This window comes from Salmo salar, chromosome ssa07, assembly GCF_905237065.1.
Source record: "Salmo salar chromosome ssa07, Ssal_v3.1, whole genome shotgun sequence".
NCBI lineage: Eukaryota > Metazoa > Chordata > Actinopteri > Salmoniformes > Salmonidae > Salmo > Salmo salar.
Genome location: NC_059448.1, coordinates 62,407,266 through 62,428,531, shown reverse-complemented (window position 1 = coordinate 62,428,531; position 21,266 = coordinate 62,407,266). Strand labels below are relative to the sequence as shown.

At 45.4% G+C, this 21,266-nt stretch overlaps 1 protein-coding gene across 2 annotated transcripts in view; it reads left to right on the top strand.

The window, feature by feature from the left end:
• LOC106609731 (leucine-rich repeat-containing G-protein coupled receptor 5) overlaps positions 1 to 21,266 on the top strand; it is a 193,826-nt gene that overhangs the window by 124,241 nt on the left and 48,319 nt on the right. For both annotated transcript variants that reach the window (XM_045722416.1, XM_045722415.1), the window contains exons 5-6: positions 6,107 to 6,322; positions 11,481 to 11,552. In XM_045722416.1, coding sequence (XP_045578372.1) covers positions 6,107 to 6,322; positions 11,481 to 11,552 — 288 coding nt within the window. The remainder of the gene's footprint in view (positions 1 to 6,106; positions 6,323 to 11,480; positions 11,553 to 21,266) is intronic.

Below are 21,266 nucleotides of genomic sequence, written 5' to 3'. Positions count from 1 at the left end.
GAACTCATTACATGCTTCTGACTAGGATAGGAACTCATTACATGCTTCTGACTAGGATAGGAACTTATTACACGCGGCTGACTAGGATAGGAACTCATTACATGCTTCTGACTAGGATAGGAACTCATTACATGCTTCTGACTAGGATAGGAACTCATTACATGCTTCTGACTAGGATAGGAACTTATTACACGCGGCTGACTAGGATAGGAACTCATTACATGCTTCTGACTAGGATAGGAACTCATTACATGCTTCTGACTAGGATAGGAACTCATTACACACGGCTGACTAGGATAGGAACTCATTACACGCGGCTGACTAGGATAGGAACTCATTACATGCTTCTGACTAGGATAGGAACTCATTACACGCGGCTGACTAGGATAGGAACTCATTACACGTGGATGACTAGGATAGGAACTCATTGCACACGGCTGACTAGTATAGGAACTCATTACACGTGGATGACTAGGATAGGAACTCATTACATGCTTCTGACTAGGATAGGAACTCATTACACGTGGATGACTAGGATAGGAACTTATTGCACGCGGCTGACTAGGATAGGAACTCATTACACGTGGATGACTAGGATAGGAACTCATTACACACGGCTGACTAGGATAGGAACTCATTACACGCGGCTGACTAGGATAGGAACTCATTACATGCTTCTGACTAGGATAGGAACTCATTACACGCGGCTGACTAGGATAGGAACTCATTACATGCTTCTGACTAGGATAGGAACTCATTACACGCGGCTGACTAGGATAGGAACTCATTACACGTGGATGACTAGGATAGGAACTCATTACATGCTTCTGACTAGGATAGGAACTCATTAGACGTGGATGACTAGGATAGGAACTCATTACACACGGCTGACTAGGATAGGAACTCATTACACGTGGATGACTAGGATAGGAACTCATTACATGCTTCTGACTAGGATAGGAACTCATTACACGCGGATGACTAGGATAGGAACTCATTACACGCGGCTGACTAGGATAGGAACTCATTACACGTGGATGACTAGGATAGGAACTTATTGCACGCGGCTGACTAGGATAGGAACTCATTACATGCTTCTGACTAGGATAGGAACTCATTAGACGTGGATGACTAGGATAGGAACTCATTACACGCGGATGACTAGGATAGGAACTCATTACACACAGCTGACTAGGATAGGAACTCATTACATGCTTCTGACTAGGATAGGAACTCATTACACGCGGCTGACTAGGATAGGAACTCATTACATGCTTCTGACTAGGATAGGAACTCATTACACGCGGCTGACTAGGATAGGAACTCATTACATGCTTCTGACTAGGATAGGAACTCATTAGACGTGGATGACTAGGATAGGAACTCATTACACGCGGATGACTAGGATAGGAACTCATTACACACGGCTGACTAGGATAGGAACTCATTACATGCTTCTGACTAGGATAGGAACTCATTACATGCTTCTGACTAGGATAGGAACTTATTACACGCGGCTGACTAGGATAGGAACTCATTACACGTGGATGACTAGGATAGGAACTTATTACACGTGGATGACTAGGATAGGAACTCATTACACGTGGATGACTAGGATAGGAACTCATTACACACGGCTGACTAGGATAGGAACTCATTACATGCTTCTGACTAGGATAGGAACTCATTACATGCTTCTGACTAGGATAGGAACTTATTACACGCGGCTGACTAGGATAGGAACTTATTACACGCGGCTGACTAGGATAGGAACTTATTACACGTGGATGACTAGGATAGGAACTCATTACACGTGGATGACTAGGATAGGAACTTATTACACGCGGCTGACTAGGATAGGAACTTATTACATGCTTCTGACTAGGATAGGAACTCATTACACGTGGATGACTAGGATAGGAACTCATTACACGTGGATGACTAGGATAGGAACTCATTACACACGGCTGACTAGGATAGGAACTCATTACATGCTTCTGACTAGGATAGGAACTTATTACACGTGGATGACTAGGATAGGAACTCATTAAATGCTTCTGACTAGGATAGGAACTTATTACACGCGGATGACTAGGATAGGAACTCATTACACGTGGATGACTAGGATAGGAACTCATTACACACGGCTGACTAGGATAGGAACTCATTACACGCGGCTGACTAGGATAGGAACTCATTACATGCTTCTGACTAGGATAGGAACTCATTACACGTGGATGACTAGGATAGGAACTCATTACACACGGCTGACTAGGATAGGAACTCATTACACACGGCTGACTAGTATAGGAACTTATTACACGTGGATGACTAGGATAGGAACTCATTACATGCTTCTGACTAGGATAGGAACTCATTACACGTGGATGACTAGGATAGAAACTCATTACACACGGCTGACTAGGATAGGAACTAATTTCTTCTTCTTTATCTAGTTGTAATATTATTGTCAGGATTATTAGTGTGTTTAAACTGTGGGTTAGCCTTGCAGGGTACAGGGCTGCTGCATCCTTCCTGAAGCACTTTTTTGATAGAACCTCGTCTTGTTTGGAAAGAGGGCCGTGCACCTCTCTATTCATCCCACTGTCAGTGTGCTACACCCTCCATGTGATTCTGAATACACACACACACTTGACAGTCAACTTTAGAATGAACCACTGCCCATTCTCTTTAGTCTTGCGGATCTGGGCTTTGTTTTTCTTTCTTCCTGGGCTGTCTCCTAAATACTCCACAGTGAAAAACCAGCGCTTACATGAACAGAAAAGGGAAATGACTCTATAATACTATATGTAGGCTGTATATAACTGGATATACACTATATATAACTGGATATAGACTGTATATAACTGGATATAGACTCTATATAACTGATATAGACTGTATATAACTGGATATAGACTGGATATAACTGGATATAGACTGGATATAACTGGATATAGACTATATATAGCTGGATATAGACTGTATATAACTGGATATAGACTGTATATAACTGGATATAGACTATATATAACTGGATATTGACTGTATATAACTGGATATAGACTGTATATAACTGGATATAGACTATATATAACTGGATATAGACTGCATATAACTGGATATAGGCTGTATATAACTGGATATAGACTGTATATAACTGGATATAGACTGGATATAACTGGATATAGACTGTATATAACTGATATAGACTGTTTATAACTGGATATAGACTGTGTATAATTGATATAGACTGTATGTAACTGGATATAGACTGTATATAAGTTGATATAGACTGTAAATAACTGTATATAGACTGTATATAACAGGATATAGACTGTATATAACTGATATAGACTGTGTATAACTGGATATAGACTGTATATAACTGATATAGACTGTATATAACTGGATATAGACTGTATATAACTGATATAGACTGTATATAACTGGATATAGACTGTATATAACTGGATATAGACTGTATATAACTGATATGGACTGTATATAACTGATATAGACTATATATAACTGGATATAGACTGTATATAGACTGTATATAACTGGATATAGACTGTATATAACTGATATAGACTATATATAACTGGATATAGACTGTGTCTATAGACTGTATATACCTGATATAGACTATATATTTAACTGGATATAGACTGTATATAACTGGATATAACTGGATATAGACTATATATAACTGGATATAGACTGTATATAACTGTATATAACTGGATATAGACTGTATATAACTGTATATAGACTGTATATAACTATATATAACTGTATACAACTGGATATAGGCTGTATATAACTGGATATAGACTGTATATAACTGATATGGACTGTATATAACTGATATAGACTATATATAACTGGATATAGACTGTATATAGACTGTATGTAACTGAAATAGACTATATATAACTGGATATAGACTGTGTCTATAGACTGTATATACCTGATATAGACTATATATATATAACTGGATATAGACTGTATATAACTGGATATAACTGGATATAGACTATATATAACTGGATATAGACTGTATATAACTGGATATAACTGGATATAGACTGTATATAAATGTATATAGACTGTATATAACTATATATAACTGGATATAACTGGATATAGGCTGTATATAACTGTATATAACTGGATATAGGCTATAGATAATTTTATATAGGCTGTATATAACTGTATATAACTGTATATAACTGGATGTATGCTATAGATAATTAGGTAATTTGATATAGGCTGTATATAACTGGATATAGGCTATAGATCATTTGATATAGGCTGTATATAACTGGATATAGGCTATAGATAATTAGATAATTTGATATAGGCTGTATATAACTGTTTATAGCTATATATAACTGGATATAGACTATAGATGATTTGATATAGGGTGTATATAATTGTATATATATATCTTTTTTTCTTTTTTAATGTTTTCCTTTATTTAACTAGGCAAGTCAGTTTAGAACAAATTCTTATTTTCAATGACGGCCTAGGAACAGTGGGTTAACTGCCTTGTTCAGGGCAGAACGACAGATTAACTATACAACTATATATAACTGGATATAACTATATATAACTGGGTATAGGCTGTATATAACTGGATATAACTGGATATAGGCTGTATATAACTGTATATAGACTATATATAACTGGATATAGACTGTATATAACTGTATATAACTATATATATAACTCAATATAGACTGTATATAACTGTATGTAACTATATATAACTGGATATAGACTGTATATAACTATATATAACTGGATATAGGCTGTATATAACTGTATATAACTTTATATAACTGTATATAACTCTATATGACTATATATAACTGTATATAACTGTATATAACTGTATATAACTATATATAACTGGATATAGGCTGTATATAACTGTATATAGACTATATATAACTGGATATAGACTGTATATAACTGGATATAACTGGATATAACTGGATATAGGCTGTATATAACTGTATATAGACTATATATAACTGGATATAGACTGTATATAACTGTATATAACTATATATATATAACTCAATATAGACTGTATATAACTGTATGTAACTATATATAACTGGATATAGACTGTATATAACTATATATAACTGGATATAGGCTGTATATAACTGTATATAACTGTATATAACTGTATATAACTGTATATAACTATATATAACTGTATATAGGCTGTATATAACTGTATATAACTGTATATAACTATATATAACCGTATATAACTGGATATAGGCTGTATATAACTGTATATAACTGTATATAACTATATATAACTGTATATAACTGGATATAGGCTGTATATAACTATATATAACCGTATATAACTGGATATAGGCTGTATATAACTATATATAACCGTATATAACTGGATATAGGCTGTATATAACTATATATAACTGTATATAACTGGATATAGGCTGTATATAACTGTATATAACTGTATATAACTATATATAACCGTATATAACGGGATATAGGCTGTATATAACTGTATATAACTATATATAACCGTATATAACTGGATATAGGCTGTATATAACTGTATATAACTGTATATAACTGTATATAACTATATATAACTGTATATAACTGGATATAGGCTGTATATAACTATATATAACTGTATATAACTGGATATAGGCTGTATATAGACACAGCCCAGTCCAAGCCAAACGTTCCCTCTCAATAACACCCAGGTGAAACCTTGAATGAATGAATAAAGTTCTGCTCAGTTCCCTGTAACTGAGGAACACACGCCGTGTTAGTCTGGGTTCTATTCCTGCTGGGGAGAGTTGATGGACAGATCATGTGTGAGATTCTTCAGATTCAGATGGCATGTTGAACGTTGAAATGGTCTTGAATGACGAAGGGCCCTGAGAGAACTCACTGCTCTTATATCAAAATGTCATCAGACCAAACCCTGCAAGGTGGTCCTCTGTTTAACTGACAGTGTCTGTGTACTGTTCTCTCTCTCTCTCTCTCTCTCTCTCTCTCTCTCTCTCTCTCTCTCTCTCTCTCTCTCTCTCTCTCTGACCAGTCGTCTGGATGCCAACCACATATCCAGTGTTCCTCGGGGCTGCTTTGACGGCCTCCAGTCTCTACGTCACCTGTGGCTGGATGACAACTCCTTGACAGAGGTGCCGGTTGACGCCCTGGGGGCCCTGTCCTCCCTGCAAGCCATGACCCTGGCTCTCAACAGAATCACACATATACCTGACCGGGCCTTCACTAATCTCTCCTCCCTCGTGGTCCTGTGAGTACTGGATACTACCGTGTCCTCTCTTCCTCCATCTTCCCTCTGTCCTTCTCTCCACCCTCTCTCTTTCCCTGGCCAACCTCTTCAGCCTTGTGGTCCTGTGAGTACTGGATACTACCGTGTCCTCTCTTCCTCCATCTTCCCTCTGTCCTTCTCTCCATCCCCCTCTCTTTCCCTGGCCAACCTCTTCAGCCTTGTGGTCCTGTGAGTACTGGATACTACCGTGTCCTCTCTTCCTCCATCTTCCCTCTGTCCTTCTCTCCATCCCCCTCTCTTTCCCTGGCCAACCTCTTCAGCCTGGTGGTCCTGTGTGTACTAGACAACAGCCTGTCTGTCTCTTCTTCTTTCCCTCCTGTCTGCCCTTCTCTAACTCATCCTCCCTTCTGCCATCAGACCCCTCATCCTCTCTGCCATCCCTCCATCCTCTGTCCTCCCTCCAGCTCTACTGCTCTCCTTTCCTCAACTCTCCTCCCTCCCGGCCTCTCCTCCCCAGTCCCACCATCCTCTCTGCCATCCCTCCATTCCCCCTCCTCCATCCCCTCTTCTCCTTCCATCCCCTCTCCTCCCTCCAGCTCTCCTCCCCTCCTCTCCTCCCCAGTCCCACCATCCTCTATTTATTAATCAACACACAGAGAGTCCATTCACAAAAGCACCAAGCTGAAACGAGGGGATATTTATTGACAGAGTGTAGGAAAAAGGGATGATTAAATTTTTTTGAAAAACAGAATGAAAGAACATCCGTTCACCTCCGTTCAGTTCCCGACAGGGGATGACGGCCACACACACACACACACACACACACACACACACACACACACACACACACACACACACACACACACACACACACACACACACACACACACATTGCGTCCGTTCAGGTGATGACAGCCTCTCCTACGCCTCTTGAATCCCCTCCTGAGGCCTTCAGGGAGTTAGTTTGTTCCCAACTGTCAAACAAATCTGTCAACGCCACAGGAGAGAGAGTTGTCAAACACTTGTTGAAGTTGTTAAAGGTCCAATACAGGTATTTTTATCTCAATATCCAATCATTTCTGGGTAACACTGTATCTTACTGGGATTGTTTTCAATTAAATAGGTAATTAAAAGAAACAAAAATAGCTTCTTAGGAAAAGAGCAATTCCTCAAGAAAGGATTTATCTAGGACTGTCTGGGAGTGGTCTGAGTGGGGAGGGGAAGACTGAAAACGAGCTGTTATTGGCAGAGAGGTTTGGAACTCTCTTTCTTATTGGTCTAATAACTAATTTACTGCCTGGTGATGTCAACAGGCAGGCCAAAAACTCCATCCCACCAAAACAGGCTGAAATTTCAGGTGGTCTTTTCAAACAGCTCTTAAACTAAAAGGACATGATCATAATTTTCACAATTCTATAGTATTATTCCAACTTCATAGTGTGGAAATGTATATAAAACACAGAGAAAATCACCTGTTGGACTGCACTGGGACTTCATAGGGGTAGTTTTTTCCAATCTGATCTGAATCTGATCTGAACCTGATCTGAATCTGATCTGAATCTGAATCTGGTGATGTGAGTGAGGTGATGTCTGTCTGTCTGTCCCAGCTCCCAGCAGTGTGTGGAGGTAATCACAGTGTGACTGTGTGTTGGTCCATGCGATGCGGCCAGGCCTAAGAGCCTGGGAGGAAGGAAGGAAGTAAGCTCGCAGGGCTGATTCACCGTGTCCAGGGCAAGCAGCACAGATAGCATTAGACAGGCAGAGGTAGAGAGTAGGACCAGGAGAAGAGGAGATGGGGGATGGGGCTGATTGTTTTCCTGGCAAACTTCCGTCCGCCACAAAGACTTTGGTGCCCAGGGGCATCCGCTCTCCACAGCAGCCCCGGTCTAGGCTGGATCTCTGCCCCTTCCAAGGCCTCGTAATAACCTCCGCCCAACCAACCAACCAACCCGCCCAACCAACCACAAACACACACACACACACACACACACACACACACACACACACACACACACACACACACACACACACACACACACACACACACACACACACACATATACACACACACACACACATACACACACACACACACACACACACACACACACATACACACACACACACACACACACACACACACACACACACACACACACACACACACAACCACACACACACGCACACAAACACAGACACACACACACACGCGCACACAAACACAAACACACACACACAACCACACACACACACACGCACACACACACAACCACACACACATACACACACACACACACACACACACACACACACACACACAAACACACACACACACACACACACACACACACACACACACACACACACACACACACACACACACACACACACACACACACACACACACACACACACACACACACACACACACACACACACACACACACACACACACACACACACACACACACACTCAGGGTAGACAGTAAATATCAGTAAGACCAAAATAATGGTGTTCCAAAAAAGGTCCAGTCGCCAGGACCACAAATACAAATTCCATCTAGACACCGTTGCCCTACAGCACACAAAAAACTACACATACCTTGGCCTAAACATCAGCGCCACAGGTAACTTCCACAAAGCTGTAAACGATCTGAGAGACAAGGCAAGAAGGGCATTCTATGCCATCAAAAGGAACATAAAATTCAACATACCAATTAGGATCTGGCAGAAAATACTGGAATCAGTTATAGAACCCATTGCCCTTTACGGTTGTGAGGTCTGGGGTCCGCTCACCAACCAAGAATTCACAAAATGGGACAAACACCAAATTGAGACCCTTCATGCAGAATTCTGCAAAAATATCCCCCGTGTACAACGTAGAACACCAAATAATGCATGCAGAGCAGAATTAGGCCGATACCCGCTAATTATCAAACTCCAGAAAAGAGCCGTTAAATTCTACAACCACCTAAAAGGAAGCGATTCCCAAACCTTCCTAAACAAAGCCATCACCTACAGAGATATGAACCTGGAGAAGAGTCCCCTAGCAAGCTGGTTCTGGGGCTCTGTTCACAAACACAAACAGAACCCACAGAGCCCCAGGACAGCAGCACAATTAGACCCAACCAAATCATGAGAAAACAAAAAGATAATTACTTGACACATTGGAAAGAATTAACAAAAAAACTGAGCAAACTAGAATGCTATTTGGCCCTAAACAGAGAGTACACAGTGGCAGTATGCCTGACCACTGTGACTGACCCAAACTTAAGGAAAGCTTTGACTATGTACAGACTCAGTGAGCATAGCCTTGCTATTGAGAAAGGCCGCCGTAGGCAGACCTGGCTCTCAAGAGAAGACAGGCTATGTGCACACTGCCCACAAAATGAGGTGTAAACTGAGCTGCACTTCCTAACCTCCTGCCAAATGTATGACCATATTAGAGACACATATTTCCCTCAGATTACACCGATCCACAAAGAATTAGAAAACAAACCCGATTTTGATAAACTCCCATATCTACTGGGTGAAATACCACAGTGTGCATCACAGCAGCAAGATTTGTGACCTGTTGCCACAAGAAAAGGGCAACCAGTGAAGAACAAACACCATTGTAAATACAAGCCATATTTATGTTTATTTATTTTCCCTTTTGTACTTTAACCATTTGTACATTGTTACAACACTGTATATATACATAATATGACATTTGTAATGTCATTATTCTTTTGAAACTTCTGTATGTGTAATGTTTTCTGTTAATTTTTATTGTTTATTTCACTTTTGTATATTATCTACCTCACTTGCTTTGGCAATGTTAACACATGTTTCCCATGCCAATAAAACACCTTGGATTGAATTGAATTGATAGATATCCTCTATGATATTATATGCCCAGCAGTGGGCTGACTGTGTCCTGGGGTCAGAGACAGAAGAGATATATAGAGAGGGTTGTGGGCTGACTGTGTCCTGGGGTCAGAGACAGAAGAGATATATAGAGAGGGTTGTGGGCTGACTGTGTCCTGGGGTCAGAGACAGAAGAGATATATAGAGAGGGTTGTGGGCTGACTGTGTCCTGGGGTCAGAGACAGAAGAGATATATAGAGAGGGTTGTGGGCTGACTGTGTCCTGGGGTCAGAGACAGAAGAGATATAGAGAGGGTTGTGGGCTGACTGTGTCCTGGGGTCAGAGACAGAAGAGATATAGAGATGGCTGTGGGCTGACTGTGTCCTGGGGTCAGAGACAGAAGAGATATAGAGATGGCTGTGGGCTGACTGTGTCCTGGGGTCAGAGACAGAAGAGATATAGAGAGGGTTGTGGGCTGACTGTGTCCTGGGGTCAGAGACAGAAGAGATATATAGAGAGGGTTGTGGGCTGACTGTGTCCTGGGGCCAGACAGCTCCCAGAGCCACTTCCACTTCCAGACAGTTGACAGAGCCACTTCCAGACAGTTGACAGAGCCACTTCCACTTCCAGACAGTTGACAGAGCCACTTCCAGACAGTTGACAGAGCCACTTCCAGACAGTTGACAGAGCCACTTCCAGACAGTTGACAGAGCCACTTCCAGACAGTTGACAGAGCCACTTCCAGACAGTTGACAGAGCCACTTCCAGACAGTTGACAGAGCCACTTTCCAGACAGTTGACAGAGCCACTTCCACTAAAACGACGAGCAACAGTTACTGACAACCATGTCTGTTGATTTGTTTTTCCCCCAGAAGGTTTCATTTCATTCGTCATTGAACAGGTCAAAAGGACGTGTTCTCTTCCTCTCTTCGTTATGTTCTGTGTCAGTCTCAGTTAGCGTTAAGTTTCATGGTGTTATCCTCCTCTAGTCATATACCATTTAACAGCTTTGTTATTCTGCGTAGCAAACATCCCTCCACATCCCTCCACACTGCTCTGTCTAATCATACAGTATGCAGGTCTCCTATACACTGCCACTAATTTGTATGTAATGAGTGAAGCCTTGGGGAGGAACAAGGAGACAAGGGGGCAGATTCCCCCATTCTTCCTCCTCCTCACCCTCTCCCTCCTCCTCACCCCGCCCTCACCCTCTCCCCAGTCTCCAACCCCCCTCCCCCTCCCTTTGTTTTCCCTCCCCAGCCAATCAGCTGTCCTGTCCCGGGCTGTGTGGGTGTGTCTCTCTGACTGTTCTCTTTGCATTCCTCTGCAGGCATCTCAATAACAATAGAATCCGCACCCTGGGAACGCAGTGCTTTGACGGCCTTCACAGCCTGGAGACTCTGTAAGTTGACCTCTCATTATCATGTAGACAACTACTGCCATTTGAAGATTCTTTGCCCTGTTCATCTCTCTTCTCCCTCCTCCTCCCTCCCTCCATCTCTCTTCTCCCTCCTCCTTCCTCCCTCCATCTCTCTTCTCCCTCCTCCTCCCTCCCTCCATCTCTCTTCTCCCTCCTCCTCCCTCCCTTCATCTCTCTTCTCCCTCCTCCTCCCTTCATCTCTCTTCTCCCTCCTCATCCCTCTCTCTATCTCTCTTCTCCCTCCTCCCTCCCCCCATCTCTCTTGTCCCTCCTCCACCCTCCATCTCTCTTGTCCCTCCTGATCCCTCCCTCTCTTCTCCCTCCTCATCCCTCTCTCTATCTCTCTTCTCCCTCCTCCTCCCTCCCTCCATCTCTCTTCTCCCTCCTCCTCCCTCCCTTCATCTCTCTTCTCCCTCCTCCTCCCTCCATCTCTCTTCTAGCTCCTCCTCCCTCCCTCTCTTCTCCCTCCTTCTCCCTCCCTCTCTTCTCCTCCCTCCCTCCATCTCTCTTCTCCCTCCTCCTCCCTCCATCTCTCTTGTCCATCCTCATCCCTCCCTCTCTTCTCCCTCCTCATCCCTCCCTCTCTTCTCACTCCTCATCCCTCCATCTCTTCTCCCTCCTCATCCCTCCCTCTCTTCTCCCTCCTCATCCCTCTCTCTATCTCTCTTCTCCCTCCTCCCTCCCCCCATCTCTCTTGTCCCTCCTCCACCCTCCATCTCTCTTGTCCCTCCTGATCCCTCCCTCTCTTCTCCCTCCTCATCCCTCTCTCTATCTCTCTTCTCCCTCCTCCCTCCCCCCATCTCTCTTGTCCCTCCTCATCCCTCCCTCTCTTCTCCCTCCTCATCCCTCCCTCTCTTCTCTCTCCTCCTCCCTCCCTACATCTCTCTTCTCACTCCTCCTCCCTCCCTACATCTCTCTTCTCTCTCCTCCTCCCTCCCTCTCTTCTCCCTCCTCCTCCCTCCCTACAACTCTCTTCTCCCTCCTCCTCCCTCCCTACATCTCTCTTCTCCCTCCTCCTCCCTCCCTCTCTTCTCTCTCCTCCTCCCTCCCTGCCTCTCTCTTCTCCCTCCTCCCTACATCTCTCTTCTCCCTCCTCCCTCCCTACATCTCTCTTCTCTCTCCTCCTCCCTCCATACATCTCTCTTCTCTCTCCTCCTCCCTCCCTACATCTCTCTTCTCCCTCCTCCTCCCTCCCTACAACTCTCTTCTCCCTCCTCCTCCCTCCCTACATCTCTCTTCTCCCTCCTCCTCCCTCCCTCTCTTCTCTCTCCTCCTCCCTCCCTGCATCTCTCTTCTCCCTCCTCCCTACATCTCTCTTCTCTCTCCTCCTCCCTCCATACATCTCTCTTCTCTCTCCTCCTCCCTCCCTACATCTCTCTTCTCCCTCCTCCTCCCTCCCTACATCTCTCTTCTCCCTCCTCCTCCCTCCCTCTCTTCTCTCTCCTCCTCCCTCCCTGCATCTCTCTTCTCCCTCCTCCCCTCCCTACATCTCTCTTCTCTCTCCTCCTCCCTCCATACATCTCTCTTCTCTCTCCTCCTCCCTCCCTACATCTCTCTTCTCCCTCCTCCTCCCTCCCTACATCTCTCTTCTCCCTCCTCCTCCCTCCCTACATCTCTCTTCTCCCTCCTCCTCCCTCCCTACATCTCTCTTCTCCCTCCTCCTCCCTCCCTACATCTCTCTTCTCTCTCCTCCTCCCTCCCTACATCTCTCTTCTCCCTACTCCTCCCTCCCTACATCTCTCTTCTCCCTACTCCTCCCTCCCTCTCTTCTCTCTCCTCCTCCCTCCCTGCCTCTCTCTTCTCCCTCCTCCCTCCCTACATCTCTCTTCTCTCTCCTCCTCCCTCCATACATCTCTCTTCTCTCTCCTCCTCCCTCCCTACATCTCTCTTCTCCCTCCTCCTCCCTCCCTACTTCTCTCTTCTCCCTCCTCCTCCCTCCCTACATCTCTCTTCTCCCTCCTCCTCCCTCCCTACATCTCTCTTCTCCCTCCTCCTCCCTCCCTACATCTCTCTTCTCTCTCCTCCTCCCTCCCTACATCTCTCTTCTCCCTACTCCTCCCTCCCTACATCTCTCTTCTCCCTACTCCTCCCTCCCTCCTTCTTTTGCCACTGACAGTCACACAACACAGAGAGTTTTCCTTACAGCTCTAGAAGTGGGCCACTGCTCTCTTGCTCTCTCTCTCTCTCTGCTTCTTTCTCTCTCAGTTAATTGTTTGCCTGACTGAAAGTCATTCACATGCATAAATAGATGTTTTTGGGTCTGGGTGCTCTGAAGCATACCAGAAGCCGTTGGCTAGTTGGTTGGCTGGCTGGTTGGTTGGTTGGCTGGATGACTGGCTGGCTAGTTGCCTGTCTGGCTGGTTGATTGGTTGGCTTGCTGGTTGGTTGGTTGGCTGTTTGGCTGGTTGGTTGGTTGGCTGGTTGGTTGGAAGGTTGGCTTGCTGGTTGGCTGTTTGGCTGGTTGGTTGGTTGGTTGGTTGGTTGGTTGGCTGGTTGGTTGGCTGGCTGGTTAGTTGTCTGGTTGGTTGAAAGGTTGGCTTGCTGGTTGGCTGGCTGGTTGGCTGGCTGGCTGGTTGGCTGGCTAGTTGCCTGTCTGGCTGGTTGGTTGGTTGGCTGGCTGTTTGGCTGGTTGGTTGGTTGGCTGTTTGGCTAGTTGGTTGGCTGGTTGGTTGGCTGGCTAGTTGGTTGGCTGTTTGGCTGGTTGGTTGGTTGGTTGTCTGGCTGGCTGGCTGGCTGGCTGGCTGGTTGGTTGGTTGGCTGGCTGGCTGGTTGGTTGGTTGGTTGGCTGGTTGGTTGGCTGGCTAGTTGCCTGTCTGGCTGGTTGGTTGCCTGGTTGGTTGGCTGGCTGGCTGGCTGGTTGGCTGGCTAGTTGCCTGTCTGGCTGGTTGGTTGGTTGGTTGGCTGTTTGGCTGGTTGGTTGGTTGGTTGGCTGGTTGGCTGGTTGGTTGGCTGGTTGGCTGTTTGGTTGGTTGGCTGTTTGGTTGGTTGGCTGTTGGTTGGCTGGCTGGCTGGTTGGTTGGCTGTTTGGTTGGTTGGCTGTTTGGCTGGTTGGTTGGTTGGCTGGTTGGTTGGTTGGCTGGCTGGCTTGCTGGTTGGTTGGCTGGCTGGCTGGTTGGTTGGCTGGCTGGTTGGTTGGCTGGTTGGAAGGTTGGCTTGCTGGTTGGCTGGCTGGCTATTTGGTTGTTTGGCTTGCTGGTTGGCTGGCTGGCTGTTTGGTTGGTTGGCTGGTTGGTTGGCTGGTTGGCTGTTTGGTTGGTTGGCTGTTTGGTTGGTTGGCTGGTTGGCTGGTTGGTTGGCTGGCTTGCTGGTTGGTTGGCTGGCTGGTTGGTTGGTTGGTTGGCTGGCTTGCTGGTTGGTTGGCTGGCTGGTTGGTTGGCTGGTTGGTTGGAAGGTTGGCTTGCTGGTTGGCTGGCTGGCTGGTTGGTTGTTTGGCTTGCTGGTTGGCTGGCTGGCTGGCTGGCTGGTTGGTTGTTTGGCTGGCTGGTTGGTTGGCTGGCTGGTTGGCTGGCTGGCTGGTTGGCTGGCTGGCTGGTTCATTAAAGGAATCTCCTATTTGTCATGTAGTTAAATATATTCCCTGTTAGGAGATTCCCTCCAAAAATCACACACTCCCATGGCTTTTACATGTTCATTAGTTTTGCATTTAGAGGGGCTTGTGGTAACAGAGAGACGTGTGGGTAACAGAGAGACGTGTGGGTAACAGAGAGACGTGTGGGTAACAGAGAGACGTGTGGGTAACAGAGACGTGTGGGTAACAGAGAGACGTGTGGGTAACAGAGAGACGTGTGGTAACAGAGAGACTTGTGGTAACAGAGAGACGTGTGGGTAACAGAGAGACGTGTGGTAACAGAGAAACGTGTGGTAACAGAGAGACGTGTGGGTAACAGAGAGACGTGTGGTAACAGAGAGACGTGTGGTAACAGAGAGACGTGTGGGTAACAGAGAGACGTGTGGGTAACAGAGAGACGTGTGGTAACAGAGAGACGTGTGGTAACAGAGAGACGTGTGGGTAACAGAGAGACGTGTGGGTAACAGAGAGACGTGTGGTAACAGAGAGACGTGTGGTAACAGAGAGACGTGTGGGTAACAGAGAGACGTGTGGGTAACAGAGAGACGTGTGGGTAACAAAGAGACGTGTGGGTAACAGAGAGACGTGTGGTAACAGAGAGACGTGTGGTAACAGAGAGACGTGTGGGTAACAGAGAGACGAGTGGTAACAGAGAGACGTGTGGGTAACAGAGAAACGTGTGGTAACAGAGAGACGTGTGGTAACAGAGAGACGTGTGGGTAACAGAGAGACTTGTGGTAACCGAGAGACTTGTGGTAACAGAGAGACGTGTGGTAACAGAGAGACTTGTGGGTAACAGAGAGACGTGTGGGTAACAGAGAGACGAGTGGTAACAGAGAGACGTGTGGGTAACAGAGAAACGTGTGGTAACAGAGAGACGTGTGGTAACAGAGAGACGTGTGGGTAACAGAGAGACTTGTGGTAACCGAGAGACTTGTGGTAACAGAGAGACGTGTGGTAACAGAGAGACTTGTGGGTAACAGAGACGTGTGGGTAACAGAGAGACGTGTGGTAACAGAGAGACGTGTGGGTAACAGAGAGACGTGTGGGTAACAGAGACGTGTGGGTAGCAGAGAGACGTGTGGGTGACAGGGAGACGTGTGGGTGACAGAGAGACGTGTGGGTGACAGAGAGACGTGTGGGTAACAGAGAGACGTGTGGGTAACAGAGAGACTTGTGGGTAACTATGAAACGTTTGTCTTCCAGATTGTTGTGGATGTGGGGGCGTTCCTCCACTCCCCCATAAAGAATAGTGTATCAGTAATGGCAGCAGCTGCTTGGACACAGCCAGCATATTCTCCTCAGGGAGGGGTCTCTGTCCTGTCTGTCTCCACCCTGCGGGGGTGAGGAGCGCTCACATTAACTCTCCATGTGTCACATGACATCTATTCAGCTCCAGGGACTGGGAGCTATTCATTAACCCCCTGCCTGCCTGCCTGCCTTACAGCTCCAGGGACTGGGAGCTATTCATTAACCCCCTGCCTGCCTGCCTGCCTGCCTTACAGCTCCAGGGACTGGGAGCTATTCATTAACCCCCTGCCTGCCTGCCTGCCTTACAGCTCCAAGGACTGGGAGCTAATCATTAACCCCCTGCCTGCCTGCCTGCCTGCCTGCCTTACAGCTCCAGGGACTGGGAGCTATTCATTAACCCCCTGCCTGCCTGCCTGCCTTCCTTACAGCTCCAGGGACTGGGAGCTATTCATTAACCCCCTGCCTGCCTGCCTGCCTGCCTTACAGCTCCAGAGACTGGGAGCTATTCATTAACCCCCTGCCTGCCTGCCTGCCTGCCTTACAGCTCCAGGGACTGGGAGCTATTCATTAACCCCCTGCCTGCCTGCCTGCCTGCCTGCCTGCCTGCCTGCCTTACAGCTCCAGGGACTGGGAGCTATTCATTAACCCCCCGCCTGCCTGCCTGCCTGCCTGCCTTACAGCTCCAGGGACTGGGAGCTATTCATTAACCCCCCCTGCCTGCCTGCCTGCCTGCCTGCCTGCCTGCCTGCCTGCCTGCCTGCCTGCCTGCCTGCCTGCCTGCCTGCCTGCCTGCCTGCCTGCCTGCCTTACAGCTCCAGGGACTGGGAGCTATTCATTAACCCCCTGCCTGCCTGCCTGCCTGCCTTACAGCTCCAGGGACTGGGAGCTATTCATTAACCCCCTGCCTGCCTGCCTGCCTGCCTTACAGCTCCAGGGACTGGGAGCTATTCATTAACCCCCTGCCTGCCTGCCTGCCTGCCTTACAAACCTCCTTTATCCATTTGTCATTTTGACAATGGTTAGACATTTACATGTCCACACAACAAAGGGCCGATCGTCACATGATCATCCGAACCCTGAGCTCCCCCCATAGTATTACATATAGGACCTTTATCCTGGCTGCTTCTCCATAAAACAACATGGGAAAATAAAATATAATACCTTAAAAACACACAGGCATAGGATGTTACATTGATGGTGGCAGAGTAACACTCTCTTCCTGGTACCATCCTGGGTCTCCACAACAACAGGTGGTTTATGGTGTCAGAGTAACACTCTCTTCCTGGTACCATCCTGGGTCTCCACAACAACAGGTGGTTTATGGTGTCAGAGTAACACTCTCTTCCTGGTACCATCCTGGGTCTCCACAACAACAGGTGGTTTATGGTGTCAGAGTAACACTCTCTTCCTGGTACCATCCTGGGTCTCCACAACAACAGGTGGTTTATGGTGTCAGAGTAACACTCTCTTCCTGGTACCATCCTGGGTCTCCACAACAACAGGTGGTTTATGGTGTCAGAGTAACACTCTCTTCCTGGTACCATCCTGGGTCTCCACAACAACAGGTGGTTTATGGTGTCAGAGTAACACTCTCTTCCTGGTACCATCCTGGGTCTCCACAACAACAGGTGGTTTATGGTGTCAGAGTAACACTCTCTTCCTGGTACCATCCTGGGTCTCCACAACAACAGGTGGTTTATGGTGTCAGAGTAACACTCTCTTCCTGGTACCATCCTGGGTCTCCACAACAACAGGTGGTTTATGGTGTCAGAGTAACACTCTCTTCCTGGTACCATCCTGGGTCTCCACAACAACAGGTGGTTTATGGTGTCAGAGTAACACTCTCTTCCTGGTACCATCCTGGGTCTCCACAACAACAGGTGGTTTATGGTGTCAGAGTAACACTCTCTTCCTGGTACCATCCTGGGTCTCCACAACAACAGGTGGTTTATGGTGTCAGAGTAACACTCTCTTCCTGGTACCATCCTGGGTCTCCACAACAACAGGTGGTTTATGGTGTCAGAGTAACACTCTCTTCCTGGTACCATCCTGGGTCTCCACAACAACAGGTGGTTTATGGTGTCAGAGTAACACTCTCTTCCTGGTACCATCCTGGGTCTCCACAACAACAGGTGGTTTATGGTGTCAGAGTAACACTCTCTTCCTGGTACCATCCTGGGTCTCCACAACAACAGGTGGTTTATGGTGTCAGAGTAACACTCTCTTCCTGGTACCATCCTGGGTCTCCACAACAACAGGTGGTTTATGGTGTCAGAGTAACACTCTCTTCCTGGTACCATCCTGGGTCTCCACAACAACAGGTGGTTTATGGTGTCAGAGTAACACTCTCTTCCTGGTACCATCCTGGGTCTCCACAACAACAGGTGGTTTATGGTGTCAGAGTAACACTCTCTTCCTGGTACCATCCTGGGTCTCCACAACAACAGGTGGTTTATGGTGTCAGAGTAACACTCTCTTCCTGGTACCATCCTGGGTCTCCACAACAACAGGTGGTTTATGGTGTCAGAGTAACACTCTCTTCCTGGTACCATCCTGGGTCTCCACAACAACAGGTGGTTTATGGTGTCAGAGTAACACTCTCTTCCTGGTACCATCCTGGGTCTCCACAACAACAGGTGGTTTATGGTGTCAGAGTAACACTCTCTTCCTGGTACCATCCAAAACAACATGGAAAACTAACTGCCCATGGTAGAAATATTTCAAATATGTTTTATTAAAGAGCGGAGTTATAGCTCTATGCAGAATACATACTCTGTGAGTATATTATGCTCCATTTTAGTGCTACGTAAATTACATCATTTAGAAAGAAAGAAAGAAAATAAGAGAGAAAGAGAGAGAAAGAGAAAAGGAAAGAAAGTAGGGCATATACCTTTACTGTAGAACAACATGGAAAGACCTCTGCTCTGGTAGAAATATGAATACTGTAGTGTACCTTTGAAAACACTGCCTAGCTTAGTAGTACTGCGTTTATTTAGCAAAACACTGCCTGGCTTAGTAGTACTGCGTTTATTTAGCAAAACACTGCCTGGCTTAGTAGTACTGCGTTTATTTAGCAAAACACTGCCTGGCTTAGTAGTACTGTGTTTATTTAACGAAACACTGCCTGGCTTAGTAGTACTGTGTTTATTTAACGAAACACTCCCTGGCTTAGTAGTACTGTGTTTATTTAGCAAAACACTGCCTGGCTTAGTAGTACTGTGTTTATTTAACGAAACACTGCCTGGCTTAGTAGTACTGTGTTTATTTAACGAAACACTGCCTGGCTTAGTAGTACTGTGTTTATTTAACGAAACACTGCCTGGCTTAGTAGTACTGTGTTTATTTAACGAAACACTGCCTGGCTTAGTAGTACTGTGTTTATTTAGCAAAACACTCCCTGGCTTAGTAGTACTGTGTTTATTTAACGAAACACTGCCTGGCTTAGTAGTACTGTGTTTATTTAACGAAACACTGCCTGGCTTAGTAGTACTGTGTTTATTTAACGAAACACTGCCTGGCTTAGTAGTACTGTGTTTATTTAACGAAACACTGCCTGGCTTAGTAGTACTGTGTTTATTTAACGAAACACTGCCTGGCTTAGTAGTACTGTGTTTATTTAACGAAACACTGCCTGGCTTAGTAGTACTGTGTTTATTTAACGAAACACTGCCTGGCTTAGTAGTACTGTGTTTATTTAATATCAAAGTCATGACGAGGTTCTGTTTCTGTTTAATTAACCCAGCCGCAAATATGACCACGTTTACATAACAGATATCTGTGTGAGGGAATTAAACAAAACTAAAATCCACATGATATTCTCCATCTGATCTCTAGAACCTGAGTTCTAACACACAGACATGATATTATCCGTCTGATCTCTAGAACCTGAGTTCTAACACACAGACATGATATTCTCCAACTGAACTCCAGAACCTGAGTTCTAACACACAGACATTATATTCTCCATCTGATCTCTAGAACCTGAGTTCTAACACACAGACATGATATTCTCCATCTGATCTCTAGAACCTGAGTTCTAACACACAGACATGATATTCTCCAACTGATCTCTATAAACTGAGTTCTGACACACAGACATTATATTCTCCATCTGATCTCTAGAACCTGAGTTCTAACACACAGACATGATATTCTCCAACTGATCTCTAGAACCTGAGTTCTAACACACAGACATTATATTCTCCATCTGATCTCTAGAACCTGAGTTCTAACACACAGACATGATATTCTCCATCTGATCTCTAGAACCTGAGTTCTAACACACAGACATGATATTCTCCATCTGATCTCTAGAACCTGAGTTCTAACACACAGACATGATATTCTCCATCTGATCTCTAGAACCTGAGTTCTAACACACAGACATGATATTCTCCATCTGAACTCTAGAACCTGAGTTCTAACACACAGACATTATATTCTCCGTCTGATCTCTAGAACCTGAGTTCTAACACACAGACATGATATTCTCCATCTGATCTCTAGAACCTGATTTCTAACACACAGACATTATATTCTCCATCTGAACTCTAGAACCTGAGTTCTAACACACAGACATGATATTCTCCATCTGATCTCTAGAACCTGAGTTCTAACACACAGACATGATATTCTCCATCTGATCTCTAGAACCTGAGTTCTAACACACAGACATGATATTCTCCATCTGATCTTTAGAACCTGAGTTCTAACACACAGACATTATATTCTCCATCTGAACTCTAGAACCTGAGTTCTAACACACAGACATGATATTCTCCATCTGATCTCTAGAACCTGAGTTCTAACACACAGACATGATATTCTCCATCTGATCTCTAGAACCTGAGTTCTAACACACAGACATGATATTCTCC